Source organism: Phaenicophaeus curvirostris, unplaced genomic scaffold (genome assembly GCF_032191515.1).
Source record: "Phaenicophaeus curvirostris isolate KB17595 unplaced genomic scaffold, BPBGC_Pcur_1.0 scaffold_510, whole genome shotgun sequence".
Taxonomy (NCBI): domain Eukaryota; kingdom Metazoa; phylum Chordata; class Aves; order Cuculiformes; family Cuculidae; genus Phaenicophaeus; species Phaenicophaeus curvirostris.
In genome coordinates this window covers 1-15177 of record NW_027207075.1, presented here as the reverse complement: position 1 = coordinate 15177, position 15177 = coordinate 1, and the positions used below count along the sequence as shown (strand labels likewise).

General features: G+C 65.6%; 2 protein-coding genes across 2 annotated transcripts; one reads left to right on the top strand and one right to left on the bottom strand.

Annotated features, from left to right (window-relative positions):
• Window positions 1-752: 752 nt before the first annotated feature.
• OS9 (OS9 endoplasmic reticulum lectin) lies at window positions 753-12327 on the bottom strand. Its single transcript, XM_069883069.1, has 14 exons — window positions 12158-12327; window positions 11295-11471; window positions 9959-10022; window positions 9801-9877; window positions 9573-9671; window positions 8050-8251; window positions 5808-5918; window positions 5628-5713; window positions 5523-5550; window positions 5346-5434; window positions 4816-5094; window positions 3122-3443; window positions 1935-2038; window positions 753-1670 (listed from the first exon to the last, which is right to left on the bottom strand). The coding sequence occupies exons 1-14, from the start codon at window positions 12302-12304 to the stop codon at window positions 1545-1547; spliced, it is 1911 nt and encodes a 636-aa protein (XP_069739170.1). The 5' UTR covers window positions 12305-12327; the 3' UTR covers window positions 753-1544.
• Window positions 12328-12777: 450 nt separating this feature from the next.
• LOC138735164 (merozoite surface protein CMZ-8-like) lies at window positions 12778-14119 on the top strand (the record flags this gene model as incomplete). Its single annotated transcript, XM_069883067.1, has 3 exons — window positions 12778-12828; window positions 13042-13154; window positions 14039-14119. Coding segments are annotated over exons 1-3 (245 nt in total), but the record flags the coding sequence as incomplete, so codon positions are not given.
• Between the last annotated feature and the right edge of the window lie 1058 nt (window positions 14120-15177).

Genomic DNA, 15177 nt, shown 5'->3' with positions numbered 1-15177 from the left:
TTCCCCATAAGGTTCCTGGGGTCCCTAAAGGGGTTCTGGGGGTCCTAGAGGGGGCTGGGGGGCTTAAAAGGGGTCCTGGACTTCCCTAAAGGGAGTCTGTTGACCCCTACAGGGGTCCTAGGGTCCCTTGAGGGGCTCTGGGAGTCCTAGAGGGGTCCTGAGGTCCCTACAGGGGACCTGGGGTCCGTAGAGAGGTCCTGGAGGTATCCTGGGGTCCCTATAGGGGTCCTAGAAAGATCCTGGGGGGGGCACAGAGGGGTCCCTGAGGTCCCTATAGGGGTTCTGGGGGTCGTAGAGGAGTCCTGGGGGGCTCCAGGGGGATCCTGGGCTTCCCTATAGGGGTCCTATAGGTTCCCCGCAGGACCCCTCTAGCAACCCCCAGAACCCCTTTCCAGATCCCCAGGACCCCTCTAGGGACCCCCAAGACCCTTCTAGAAGCCCCCCAGGATCCCTTTAAGTCCCCCCAGGCCCTTCTAGGGACCCCCAGAACCCCTCTTGGACTCCCCCAGGGCCCCTCTAGGGACCTCCAGGACCCCCTGAATCCCTCCAAGAACCCTGCACCCCAAGAAAACTGGGGACCCCCCCAAACCTTGCACTCCAAGGTGTGGGGAGGGGGGGGGGCCTTAAGGGCTTTGGGGGGGGGGCACAGCACTTGGGGGGGGGCTAAAGGTCTTGGCTCCCCCCGTGCCCCCCCCCCACCCCCCCCCCCCCCAGTTTTGGGGGACACAGGATGGGGGACACGGGGAACAGGGTGACCGCGCTTTATTGATAAAGGGGGGGGGGGGCACAAACGGCTCCAGTGGCAATAACAGAGCCCCCCCACACACCCCAAAAACACGAGATCCCACCCCCACCCCATGGCATGAATGTGCCTGTGCTCAGCGCTGCCCCCCCCCCTTTCATGGGGGACAAGGGGCTCCCCCCAAAATAGTCCAGGAGGTCCCCGGGGGAGGGGGGGGGTAAAGCCCCCGGGGGGGGGGCACAAGTCAGAGTCCCAGGGTTTTGGGGGTGGGGGGGAGCAGATGTTGGGGTCCCCAGGGTTTGGGGGGGGCAGAAATTGAGGACCCTGGGGTCGTGGGGGGGGGGGGAACGCAACAAGTCAGGGTCCCAGGGGTTGGGGGGGCCCCAAGTTAGGGTCCCCAGTTTGGGGGGGGGCACAAGTCGGGGGCACCAGTTTGGGGGGGTCACCAGTCGGGGTCCCAGGGTTTGGGGAGGTCACAAGGTGGGGTCCCAGGGGTTGGGGGGGGGGGGGCACAAGTTGGGGTCCCTGTGGAGGGGGGGTCACAAGTCAGGGGCCTCAGGGTGGGGGGCAGAATGTGGGGTCCCAGGGTTTAGGGGGGGTCACAAGTTGGGGTCCCTAGGGTTAAGGGGGGTCACCAGTTGGGGCTCCCTGGGGTTTGGGGGGGGTCACCAGTCTAGATCCCAGGGTTTGGGGGGGGCATCCCAGGTTTGGGGGGGGGGTCACCAGTCAGGGTCCCAGGGCTTTGGAGGTGGGGGGGGAGCACAAGTTGGGTCCTTGAGTTTTGGTGGGGGGGGGGGGGGTGTCACAAGTCGGGGTCCTCGGAGTCGCGGGGGGGGGGCTCCTGGCGGCCCCCCCAGACGAAGCGATAGTTCTCCTCCAGCGCCTGCTGCCGCCGTCGCTCCTTCTGCGCCTCCTCTGTGCCCTGTACCTGGGGGGGGGGGGACACACACGCACGTCACAACCCTGTGACACCCCCGGGGACCCCCCCCCAGCCACAGCACCCCCCAGTCTGCCTGTGTGCCTCAGTTTCCCCCCCCAACTCCCAGTTTGCCCCCCCCCGTGCCTCAGTTTCCCCCCCAACTCTCAGTTTGCCCCCCCCGTGCCTCAGTTTCCCCATCCCACCCCCACCCCGTTTGCCCCTCCCTTTGCCCCCCCAACCCCTCAGCTCCCCCCGTGCCTCAGTTTCCCTCACCAGGATGCTCAGGAACACCTCCCTCAGGCTCCTCGTCTCCTCCTCGCTCGGCCACCGGCCCTCGTCCCCCTCGCTCGCTGTCACCATCTTGATCTCGATTTTCCCTGCCAGCGACACGGCTTGGGGGGGCCCCGAGGGGACAAAGGGGTCACCCCCCCCCACAAGAGACCCCCAACCCCACATAGACACTCACCCCCTTGTAGGGCTGGGGGGGCCCGATGGGTCTGGGGTCTCACCCAAGTCCCCCCCCACCCCCAGCCCCATATGAGCACCCCCCCAGGACCTCAGCCCCACAGAGAGACCCCCCCAGCCCCATAGGGACCCCTAGACCCACACAGACAGTGACCCCCCATAGGTCTGGGGGGGCCCATGTGGGTCTGGGGGGGCCCACGTGGGTCTGGGGTCTCACCTGATCCCCACCCCAGGACCTCAGCCCCACACAGGGACCCCCCCAGCCCCACAAAGTTCCCCTCCAGCCCCATCGGGACCCCCAGACCCACACAGACGCTGACACCCCTGTAGGTTTGGGGGGGACCCATGTGGGTCTGAGGGGAGCTATGGGGGTCCGGGGTCTCATCCAACAGCCCCCCCAGCCCCACATGAGCCCCCCCCCGACCCCAGGAACTCAGCCTCACACAGGGAGCCCCCAGCCCCACAAAGCCCCCCAACCCCCAGCCCCACATAGACACTGACTCCCCCCATAGGTCTAGGGGGCCCCATGGGGGTCTGGGGGGTCTTACCTGAGGCCCCCCCCCAGGACCTCAGCCCCACACAGGGACCCCCCCCAGCCCCACAGAGCCCCCCAGCCCCCAGCCCCACACAGACACTGACCCCCCATAGGTTTAGGGGGGCCCATGTGGGTCTGGGGTCTCACCTGAGCCCCACCCCAGGACCTCAGCCCCACACAGGGACCCCCCCCAGCCCCACAGAGCCCCCCAACCCCCAGCCCCACACAGACACTGACCCCCCATAGGTTTAGGGGGGCCCATGTGGGTCTGGGGTCTCACCTGAGCCCCACTCCAGGACCTCAGCCCCACAAAGAACCCCCACCCAGACCCACAAAGTTCCAACCCCCATAGGTCTGGGGGCCCATGTGGGTCCAGGGGGGGGGCATGTGGGTCTGGGGTCCCCGTGTGGGGTCTGGGGTCCCAGCCGAGCCCCCCCCGAGCCCCAGGCCCCCCCCTCACCTTCGGCCCGCAGCCCCTCCTTGGCCAGCAGCTCTCGCACTTGGCTCTCGAGGTGCTGCAGGCGGGGGGCTTCGCGCTGAGCGGGTGGCGGGGGGGCCCCCTCCCCAGCGGGCGCTGGGGGCGAGGGGCTGCTCTTCCTCCTCACCCCGGCTCCTTCCTCCTCCTCCTCCTCCTCCTCTTTGCCCCCCCCGGGCCCCTCTCGGGCGCCCCCCGCCCCGTCCAGTTTGTCCATGAGGCGGTTGAGGGTGGACGCCAAGGATTTGGAAGCTTGGTTGCGATCAAACTCGCCCTTCAGGCCCTCCGGTTCCAGCTCCTCCTCTACCTGAGGGGGGGAAAAAGGGGGTCCCCAACCTCATCCAGGGTCTCCGCAACTTCATTGAGAGCATCTCCAACACCATCCGTCACCCCAAGTCTTGCAAGAGGCCCCCGGTCCTATCAGAGGGGTCCCCAGTTCCATCTTGGGGGGCCTCAGCCCCATCTAGGGTCACCTCAAGCCTTCCAGGGGGTCTCCAGTCCCACCCAAGGGGTCCCCAGTGCCATCTTCGGGGGCCTCAGTCCCATCTAGGGTCACCTCAAGCCTTCCAGGGGGTCTCCAGTCCCACCCAAGGGGTCCCCAGTGCCATCCTGGGGGGCCTCAGCCCCATCTAGGGTCACCTCAAGCCTTCCAGGGGATCTCCAGTCCCACCCAAGGGGTCCCCAGTCCCATCTTGGGGGGCCTCAGTCCCATCTTGGGTCACCCCAAGCCTTCCAGGGGTCCTCAACCCCTCCACGGTGCCCTCAGTCCCATCCGAGGGGTCCCTAATCACATCCAAGGGGTTCCCAGTCACATCCAAGGGGTCACCTCAAGCCTTCCAGGGAGTCTCCAGCCCCATCCAAGTGGTCCCCAGCCCCATCTTGGGTCCCTTCCAGCCTTTTAGGGGGTCTCCAGCCCATTCAAGGGGTCCCCAGCCCCATCTAGGGTCACCTCAAGCCTTCCAGGGGATCTCCAGTCCCACCCAAGGGGTCCCCAGTCCCATCTTGGGGAGCCTCAGTCCCATCTTGGGTCACCCCAAGCCTTCCAGGGGTCCTCAACCCCTCCAGGGTCCCCTCAGTCCCATCCGAGGGGTCCCCAGTCACATCCAAGGGGTCGCCTCAAGCCTTCCAGGGAGTCTCCAGCCCCATCCAAGTGGTCCCCAGCCCCATCTTGGGTCCCTTCCAGCCTTTTAGGGGGTCTCCAGCCCATTCAAGGGGTCCCCAGCCCCATCTAGGGTCACCTCAAGCCTTCCAGGGGATCTCCAGTCCCACCCGACGGGTCCCCAGTCACATCCAAGGGGTTCCCAGTCACATCCAAGGGGTCACCTCAAGCCTTCCAGGGAGTCTCCAGCCCCATCCAAGTGGTCCCCAGCCCCATCTTGGGTCCCTTCAAGCCTTTTAGGGGGTCCCCAGCCCCATCTTGGGTCACCTCAAGCCTTCTAGGGAGTCTCCAGCCCCATCCAAGTGGTCCCCAGCCCCATCTTGGGTCATCTCAAGCCTCCCAGGAGATCTCCAGCCCATTCAAGGGGTCCTCAACCCCTCTAGGGTCCCCTCAGTCCTACCCAAGGGGTCACCCCAAGCCTTCCAGGTGATCCCCAGCCCATTCACGGGGTCCCCAGCCCCATCTTGGGACCACCCCAAGCCTTCCAGGGGGTCTCCAGCCCATTTCAGCCCCACCTCACCTCGTTGATGATGTTGTCGAACTCCTTCTCCATCTCGGTCTTCACCTCCTCCTTGAGCTGCGCCATCTGCTCTCGGGGCAGCAGCACGGCCTCCAGCTCCTTCTCGAAGCCACCCAGAAGGTCCCCGTCTTCGTCTTCCTCCTCCTCCTCCTCTTCCTCCTCCGCTCGCTCCCTGTCGCCTGCCGGGGGTTCCTCGAGGGGGACGGGGGGATCCGGAGGAGCCTTCGCTGCTGTCGCTTCTTCCTCCTCCTCCCCCTCCGCCTCCTCTTCCTCCTTGGCCTGGATGCAGAGGAAGGGCTCTTGGCAACGTTCCTTGATGCCAGTGGGGAAACTGAGGCACGGAGAAGGCCCCTTTGGTGCCAGTGGGGAAACTGAGGCACGGAGAAGGTTTCCCTCGGTGCCAGTGGGGAAACTGAGGCACAGAGAACGTCCCTTTGGTGCTGGTGGGGAAACTGAGGCACAGAGAACATCCCTTTGGTGCCAGTGGGGAAACTGAGGCACGGAGAAGGTCCCCTGTAGTGGTCTCCTACCTTCTTGGTGCTCTCCTTCAGCTCCTCGATGAACTGGAGCAGATCCCCGGGGCTCCGGATGACTTTGAAATGGATTTTCTTGCGCAGATCTACGAGAGCGACACCGAAACAGGGCAGGACGCGCGCGGCGAAGGCTCGTGGCACACGGGACGCATCGGTCACCCCGCGGCAACTCACCTGTGGCCTTCGGGGACGGCTCCTCCGCCTGCGGGAAGGAAACGGGGAGATGGAGATGGAGCCTGAAGCGACCATCGTGCCGCGCCGGCGGCCACGGGGACTCACCGAGGCGCCGTCGCGGCCACCAGCCTGGCCGGTCGCCTCGCGCACTCGCTGCCAAAACGCCGCCTCGGAATCGGCCCCCGGCGCGGCTGCGGGGACACAGGGGACACCGGGGACACGGCTGGCACCGCGCGGCGAAGCCGGCACCGCGTGGCGAGGGGAGGGGACGTGCCGGGTCGGTACCGTCACCACCGGCAGCCGCTGTGGTGGCCTCGCCGGCCCTCTCGCTCCACAACCTCGCGTCCAAGGTCTTGAGCTCCTCTGAGATCTCCTCCACCTTCCGCTTGGTGTCGGCTGGAGGGGACACGGCGTCACCGAGAGGGGACACGGCATCACCGGGAGAGAGGGGACACGGTGTCATCGAGAGGGGACGCAGCATCATCAGGAGAGAGGGGATGTGGTGTCATCGAGAGGGGGGGACACGGTGTCAGCGAGAGGGGAAATGTCACCAAGGGGGGGACACGGTGTCACCAAGAGGGGAAATGTCACCAAGGAGGGGATACGGTGTCACCGAGAGGGGAAATGTCACCAAGGAGGGGATACGGTGTCACCGAGAGGGGAAATGTCACCGAGAGAGAGGGGATGTGGTGCCACCAAGAGAAGGGGGACGCGGTGTCACCAAGAGGGAAAATGTCACCAAGAGGGGGGACGAAGCATAACCGGGAGGAGAAATGTCACCAAGAGGAGAGGGGACACTGTGTCACTGAGAGAAGGGATGTGGTGTCACCGAGAGGGGAAATGTCACCAAGAAGGGGATACGGTGTCACCGAGAGGGGAAATGTCACTGAGAGGGGGGATGAAGCATAACCGGGAGGGGAAATGTCACCAAGAGGAGAGGGGACACTGTGTCACTGAGAGGGGAAATGTCACTGAGAGGAGAGAGGGGACGAGGCATACCAAGAAGGGAAATGTCACTGAGAGGAGAGGGGACACCATGTCACTGAGAGAAGGGATGCGGTGTCACTGAGAGGGGAAATGTCACCCAGAGGGGGGAAACGGTGTCACCGAGAGGGGATGCGGTGTCACCAGAAGGGGAAATGTCACTGAGAGGAGAGGGGGGACGAGGCATCACCAGAAAGGGAAATGTCACTGAGAGGGGACACTGTGTCACTGAGAGAAGGAATGTCACCGAGAGAGGGGGATGTGGCATCACCGAGAGAGGGGAAATGTCACCCAGAGGTGGGGGATGTGGTGTCACCGAGAGGGAAAATGTCACCGAGAGGAGAGGGGATGTGACGTCACCAGGAGGGGGGATGCGGTGTCACCAGAAGGGGAAATGTCACTGAGAGGAGAGGGGACACCGTGTCACTGAGAGAAGGAATGCGCTGTCACTGAGAGGGGAAATGTCACCAAGAGAGAGGGGGATGTGGCGTCACCAAGAGGGGAAATGTCACCCAGAGGGGGGATGTGGTGTCACCAAGAGAGGGAATGCAGTGTCACCGAGAGGAGAGGGGATGTGGAGTCACCAGGAGGGTGAGAGGGGGGGACACGGTGTCACCAAGAGGAGAGAGGGGACGAGGCATCACCAGGAAGGGAAATGTCACTGAGATGGGAAATGTCACCAAGAGAGAGGGGGATGTGGCGTCACCGAGAACGGAAGTGTCACCAAGAGGGGAAATGTCACCCAGAGGGGGGACACAGTGTCACCAAGAGAGGGAATGCAGTGTCACCAGGAGGGGAAATGTCACTGAGAGGGGGGGACCCTGTGTCACCAAGAGGAGAGGAGGGACGAGGCATCACCAGGAAGGGAAATGTCACTGAGAGAAGGGATGCGGTGTCACCGAGAGGGGAAATGTCACCAAGACAGAGGGGGATGTGGCATCACCGAGAGGGGAAATGTCACCTAGAGGTGGGGGACGTGGTGTCACCAAGAGGGGAAATGTCACCTAGAGGGGGGACGCGGTGTCACCGAGAGAGGGAATGTGGTGTCACTGAGAGGAGAGGGGATGTGGAGTCACCAGGAGGGGGGATGCGGTGTCACCAGGAGGGAAAATGTCACTGAGAGGGGGGGACATGGTGTCACCGAGAGGAGAGGGGGGACGAGGCATCACCAGGAAGGGAAATGTCACTGAGAGGAGAGGGGACACCGTGTCACTGAGAGAAGGGATGCGGTGTCACTGAGAGGGGAAATGTCACCAAGAGAGAGGGGGATGTGGCGTCACCAAGAGGGGAAATGTCACCTAGAGGTGGGGGACGTGATGTCACCAAGAGGGGAAATGTCACCTAGAGGGGGAACGCGGTGTCACCCAGAGAGGGAATGTGGTGTCACCGAGAGGAGAGGGGATGTGGTGTCACCAGGAGGGGAAATGTCACTGAGAGGGGGGAACGTGGTGTCTCGGAGAGGGAAAACGTCACTGAGAGAGGGTGGGGGGGGGGTGGGAAATGTCACCTAGAGAGGGGACAAGGGCGTCACCGTTGGACTCACAGACTTGCGCTCGGATGTACTGTCCGTACTGGCTGGGGCTGAGCGCGGGGTGGCACAGGATGGGCTGGGGGGCGGCGCTGGCGGGCGGGCGCAGCAGCGGGTGCCGGCACAGCCGCGCCGTGTGCACCGTCACCACGTACGAGCATGACTGCGGCTCGTCCACCCGCGCGATGTGGTCGCTGGCGCCTTCCTCGCACACGAACTGGGGACACGGCGGGGAGGGTGGGGGGGGGGGGTCACCAGGGCCTGGGGGCGCCCCGCTCGGCGGCCCCTGCCCCACAGAGAGCCATACGGAGCACCCCCAGCCCCATAGAGACACACACGGAGCCCCCTCAGAGCACTCCCAGCCCCATAGAGACCCAAAGGGAGCACCCTCAGCCCCATAGAGACCCACACGGAGCACCCCCAGCCCCACAGAGACCCACACGGAGCACCCCCAGACCCATAGAGCCCTACAGGGAGTCCCCCCAGACCCATAGAGACCCACACAGAGCACCCTCAGCCCCATAGAGACCCACACGGAGCGCCCCCAGACCCACAGGGAGCACCCCCAGACCCATAGAGACCCACACGGAGCGCCCCCAGCCCCATAGAGACCCACACGGAGCAGCCCCAGCCCCATAGAGACCCACAGGGAGCGACCCCAGACCCATAGAGACCCACACGGGGCACCCCCAGACCCACAGAGACCCTCACGGAGCGCCCCCAGACCCATAGAGACCCACACGGAGCACCCCCAGCCCCATAGAGACCCACAGGGAGCGCCCCCAGCCCCATAGAGACCCACAGGGAGCGCCCCCAGCCCCATAGAGACCCACAGGGAGCGCCCCCAGCCCCATAGAGACCCACAGGGAGCGCCCCCAGCCCCATAGAGACCCACAGGGAGCGCCCCCAGCCCCATAGAGACCCACACGGAGCGCCCCCAGCCCCATAGAGACCCACACGGAGCAGCCCCAGCCCCATAGAAACACACAGGGAGCCCCCCCAGCCCCATAGAGACCCACACGGAGCGCCCCCAGCCCCATAGAGACCCACACGGAGCGCCCCCAGCCCCATAGAGACCCACAGGGAGCGCCCCCAGCCCCATAGAGACCCACACGGAGCCCCCCCAGCCCCATAGAAACCCACACGGAGCACCCCCAGCCCCATAGAGCCCCACAGGGAGCACCCCCAGCCCCATAGAGCCCCACAGGGAGCACCCCCAGCCCCATAGAGACCCACAGGGCACACCCCCAGCCCCATAGAGACCCACACGGAGCCCCCCAGAGCACCCCCAGCCCCATAGAGACCCACAGGGAGCACCCCCAGCCCCACAGAGCCCCACAGGGAGCACCCCCAGCCCCATAGAAACACACAGGGAGCCCCCCCAGCCCCATAGAGCCCCACAGGGATCGCCCCCAGCCCCAAACAGAGACACCCCAACACACCCCCAGCCCCACAGAGCCCCACACAGAGCACCCCCAGCCCCACAGAGAGCCCCCCCAGCCCCACAGATCCCCCCACCAGGAGCCCCGTGCCCATACCCGGACTTCAGCCTCCCTGGCACGGCCTGTGAGGTCGCAGCGAGAGCCGTTGACGTAGCTCTGGCTGTGGTAGCGCTTGAGGCGGTGCTGCTTGGAGGCCTGGGGTGGGGACAGGGACCCGGGGTGGGGGGGACAGCGTGGGGACAGGGACCTGGCAGGGGGGACAGGGTGGGGACAGGGACCCAGGGGGACGTCCCACCACGGGGCCGGGAGGGGCCAAGCTCAGACCTTGGCCGCCTCATCGTCCCAGTCAAAGGCCGATTGGTAGTAGCCGAGGAAGAGGATGTCTCCTTTGATCTCTGACTCTGTGGGGAGAGGATAGAGTCACCGGGAACGGGGACTCTGGGGACAATCGAGCCCTGTCCCCCTCCCCACGCCGCCGTCACCTTCCACGTGGTACTGCTGGATGTGCTTCCCGTAGCAGAACTCGTACGTCCACCAGTCCTTGGCCTGGAAAGGACACGGGAGCAGAGAATCATGAGATGGGTTGGGTCGGAGCTCAAGCCCATCCAGTTCCAAGCAGAGACACCTCCCACCGGCTCTGGTTCCACCAAGCCTCATCCAACCTGGCCTTCAACACCTCCAGGGATTCAGCAGAACCACCTTGTCTTGATGTAACTATCTAACTAGTTCCTGACCCACCAACCCTCTAACCATCCAACTCATGGGATGAAGATGGGCACCCCAAGGTGACCTCCCACCCTGTGCCTGGATGTGACCAACCAACCAGTTCCTGATCCACCAACCATCCAATCATGCAACTCATGGGATGAAGACGGCCACCACGAGATGACCTGCTGCCTCGTGTCTGGACGTGATGGTCCAATCGCTTCCTGACCCACCAACCTTTCACACATCAAGCCCATGGGATGAAGATGGGCGCCAAGAGGTGATCTCCTGCCCTCTGTCTGGATACAACCAACCAACCAGTTCTTGATGAACTTATTATCTATCCACACAACAAACCCATGGGATGAGGATGGCCACCATGAAGTGACCTCCTGCTCTCTGTCTGGATGTGATGATCCAACGAGTTCCTGATCCACTAACCCTCCAACCATCAAACCCATGGGATGAAGATGGGCGCCAAGAGGTCACCTCCTGCCTTGTGTCTGGATGTGATGATACAACCAGTTCCTGACCCACCAACCATCCAACTCATGGGATGAAGATGGTCACCACGAGGTGACCTCCTGCCCTCTGTCTGGATACAACCAACCAACCAGTTCTTGATGAACTTATTATCTACCCACACACCAAACCCATGGGATGAGGACGGCCACTACAAGATGACCCCCCCATCCTGTGTCTGGATGCAACGATCCAACCAGTTCCTGACCCATCAACCCTCCAATCATCAAACTCGTGGGATGAAGACGGCCACCATGAGGTGACCTCCTGCCCTCTGTCTGGATGCAACCAACCAACCAGTTCTTGATGAACTTATTATCTATCCACACGCCAAACCCACAGGATGAGGACGGCCACCACGAAGTGACCTCCTGCTCTCTGTCTGGATGTGATGATCCAACCACTTCCTGACCCATCAACCATCAAACCCATGGGATGAAAATGGTCACCACGAGGTGACCTCCCGCCCCGTGCCTGGATGCCACCAACCAACCGGTTCTTGACCCGCTTATTATCTATCCACCCAACCCCTGGGATGAGGACGGCCACCCCCGAGGTGACCTCCTGCCCCGCGTGCCCCCCAGGCCCCACCTTGACGAGGCAGGGGGCGGCTGCCATGGGGCGCAGGAGCTCGGTGACGCTGGAGCCGTTGTAGAGCTGCGCCTCCTCCTCAGGGTCAGGCGGGCGCCGCACGGCCGCTGCCGGCAACCGGCACTCGTACCGCTGCTTGAACTTGGAGGCCACCGTCACCACGTCCTCTGCCTGGTGCTGGGGGGGACGGAGAGTGAGGGGGGGGGGACGTGGAGAGTGAGGGGGGGGGGATGCAGAGAGTGAGGGGGGGGGACGTGGAGAGCAAGGGGGGGGGACGCGGAGAGTGAGGGAGGGGGACGTGGAGAGCGAGGGGGGGGGATGCGGAGAGTGAGGGAGGGGCACGATGGAGAGTGGGGGGGGGGACCCCACGGAGACTGGGGGGGGGGGCATGACGGAGACTGGGGGGGGGGGACACGACGGAGACTGGGGGGGGGGACACACACCCCACGGAGACTGAGGCGGGGGGACACGGCGGGGGCGGGGGGGACACGGAGACGGGGGGGGGACACACGGAGACGGGGGGGGGGACACACGGAGACGGGGGGGGGGGAACACGGAGACGGGGGGGGGGGAACACGGAGACGGGGGGGGGGGAACACGGAGACCGAGGGGGGGGGACGGACACACAGACCGAGGGGGGGGGGAACGGACACACAGACCGAGGGGGGGGGGACGGACACACACAGAGACCGAGGGGGGGGACATGACAGTACAACACCGGTATGGGCCCCCGCTCCCAGTACGGGGCCCCCGCTCCCAGTACGTCCCCAGGCCGGCTCCCCGCCTCCCCGCCAGGACCCTCACCGAGAGCCCCCGGCCCCGGTCGGGCCCTCAGGCCACTGCTCGGTCCCCTCCCCGCGCACCTGCCCGGCCAGCACGGGCTCGGCGAGGATCTCGAGGCCGTACTTGAGGTCGCTCAGCTCCTGCAGGTTGAGGGCGGCGCGGGCCCCCGGCAGCAGCGCCAGCAGCAGCGCCAGCAGCACCGGCCGCGGGGTCCGCCGCGCCGCCATCTTGACCCCGGCGCCTCCGTCTTCCGCCCTGGCCCCTCCGACTTCCGCCCGGCGCCGCGCCTCGCGCTTCCGGCCCGCCCCCCCCGCTCTCCCGCGCGCTGATTGGCCCTCGCTCCCGCCCCGCGGCGCCTCCCCGCGCTCCTATTGGTCGAGACGCGGCGGTGACGTCACGGACGCTGAGGCCGCGGTGGGTGGGGCGATTGGGCCCCGCGCGCCGATTGGTCCGCGCGCCCTCGCGACAGAGACGAGCGCGTCGCCGATTGGTTGGAGCCCGGCGTGACGTCACCGAGCCGCCGGGGAGACGCAGCTAATCAGGGTGCGCGGCGCATCGCGGCCCCTCCCAGCGCGCGGTGCTATGAACCGCGGCTCCTGATTGGCTGAGACCGCGTCCTCATTTTTTTTTGGGGGGGGGGGGGCCGTGCAGAGCTTCCCGCCGCGGGGGTCACGTGATTAGAGGACCCGAGGGGGGGGATATGCACGTTCCCCCCCCAACATCCCCAAAGGCCCCTCAGAGCCCCCCCCCAGTATCCCCAGTGCCCCCCTCCATTCCCAGGCCCCCCCAGCATCCCCAGTGTCCCCCTCAAGAGCCCCCCAGTATCACCAGTGACCCCCTTAGGCCCCCCAAGAGCCCCCCAGTATTACCAGTGACCCCACAGGCCCCCCCCAGTATCACCAGTGACCCCCCTAGGGCCCCCAAGAGCCCCCAGCATCACCAGTGACCTCCTTAAGCCCCCAAGAGCCCCTCAGTATCACCAGTGCCCCCCCAGCCCCCCAAGAGTCCTTTAGTATCACCAGTGACCCCCGAAGAACCCCGCCCCGTATCACCAGTGACCCCCAAGAGCCCCCCCCAGTATCACCAGTGACCCCCCCAGGCCCCCCAAGAGCCCCCCCCACTATCACCAGTGCCCCCCCAGCCCCCCAAGAGTCCTTCAGTATCACCAGTGACCCCCCAAGAGCCCCCCCCCAGTATCACCAGTGCCCCCCTTAGCCCCCCCAAGAGCCCCCCCAGTACCACCAGTGCCGCCCAGCCCCCCCAAGAGCCCCTTCAATATCCCCAGTGATCCCCCCAATTCCCCCAGCCCCCCCAAGAGCCCTCCAGTATCACCAATGACCCCCCCAAGAGCCCCCCCAGTATCACCAGTGACCCCCCAGCCCCCCAAGAGCCCCCCAGTATCACCAGTGACCCCCCCAAGAGCCCCCCAGTATCACCAGTGCCCCCCCAGCCCCCCAAGAGCCCTCCAGTATCACCAATGACCCCCACAAGAGCCCCCCCAGTATCAACAGTACCCCTCCCAGCCCCCCCAAGAGCCCCTCCAATATCCCCAGTGATCCCCCAACACCCCCAGCCCCCCCAAGAGCCCCCCAGTATCACCAGTGACCCCACAGGCCCCCCAAGAGCCCCCCACTATCACCAGTGCCCCCGCAGCCCCCCCAAGAGTCCTTCAGTATCACCAGTGACCCCCCAAGAGCCCCCCCAGTATCAACAGTGACCCCCCAGGCACCCCCAGTATCACCAGTGCCCCCCCAGCCCCCTCAAGAGCCCCTCCAGTATCCCCAGTGACCCCCGCAATGCCCCCAGCCCCCCCAAGACCCCCCCACTATCACCAGTGACCCCCCAGTCCCCCCAAGAGTCCTTCAGTATCACCAGTGACCCCCCAAGAGCCCCCCCCAGTATCAACAGTGACCCCCCAGGCCCCCCCCAGTATCACCAGTGCCCCTCCCAGCCCCCCCAAGAGCCCCCCCACTATCACCAGTGCCCCCCCAGCCCCCCGAGAGTCCTTCAGTATCACCAGTGACCCCCCACGAGCCCCCCCAGTATCACCAGTGCCCCCCCCAGCCCCCCCAAGAGCCCCCCAGTATCACCAGTGCCCCCCAGCGCCCCCAAGAGCCCCCCCCAGTATCACCAGTGACCCCCTAGGGCCCCCAAGAGCCCCCCCCACTATCACCAGTGACTCCCCCACCCCCCAAGAGCCCCCCCACTATCAACAGTGACCCCACCCCCAAGAGCCCCCCAGTATCATCAGTGACCCCCCAGCCCCCCCAAGAGCCCCCAGTATCACCAGTGCCCCCGCAGACCCCCCAAGAGCCCCCCCAGTATCACCAGTGACCCCCTAGCCCCCCCAAGAGCCCCCCCCAGTATCACCAGTGACCCCCCCCAAGAACCCCCACCCGTATCACCAGTGACCCCCAAGAGCCCCCCCCAGTATCACCAGTGACCCCCCCAGGCCCCCCAAGAGCCCCCCACACTATCACCAGTGTCCCCCTAGCCCCCCTAAGAGTCCTTCAGCATCACCAGTGACCCCCCAAGAGCCCCCCCCAGTACCACCAGTGACCCCCCCAGGCCCCCCCCAGTATCCCCAGTGACCCCCCCAGGCCCCCCAAGAGCCCCTCCAATATCCCCAGTGATCCCCCCAATGCCCCCAGCCCCCTCAAGAGCCTCCCAGTATCACCAGTGACCCCCCTAGCCCCCCCCCAGTATCACCAGTGGCCCCCCTAGCCCCCCCAAGAGCCCCCCAGTATCACCAGTGACCCCCCCAAGAGCCCCCCCAGTATCTCCAGTGCCCCCCCCAGACCCCCCAAGAGACCCTCCAATATCCCCAGTGATCCCTCCAACGCCCCCAGCCCCCCCAAGAGCCCCCTAGTATCACCAGTGACCCCCCCAAGAGCCCCCCCAGTACCACCAGTGCCCCTCCCAGCCCCCCCCACTCCCGCCCCCCCCCCCTCAATGGGGCCGTTGTTGCTGCCCACTCGGGACACAAAGCCCGGGCTGTGGCTCCGGGACGGGGGGGGGAACACATGGGGGGGGGGACACACAGAGGGGGGGCTGATTCCACCCTCCCAGGACAGTCCCGACCCCCCCCCCCCTTTTGCCC

Coding starts and splice junctions, on each gene's coding strand:
- OS9 (XM_069883069.1), bottom strand. CDS start 12,304: ATGGCGGCGCGGCGGACCCCGCGGCCGGTGCTGCTGGCGCTGCTGCTG. Junction 9,878..9,958: donor CCAGCAGTACCACGTGGAAG/GTGACGGCGGCG, acceptor CTCTCCCCACAG/AGTCAGAGATCAAAGGAGAC. Junction 5,435..5,522: donor GCCGTCCCCGAAGGCCACAG/GTGAGTTGCCGC, acceptor TCGCTCTCGTAG/ATCTGCGCAAGAAAATCCAT.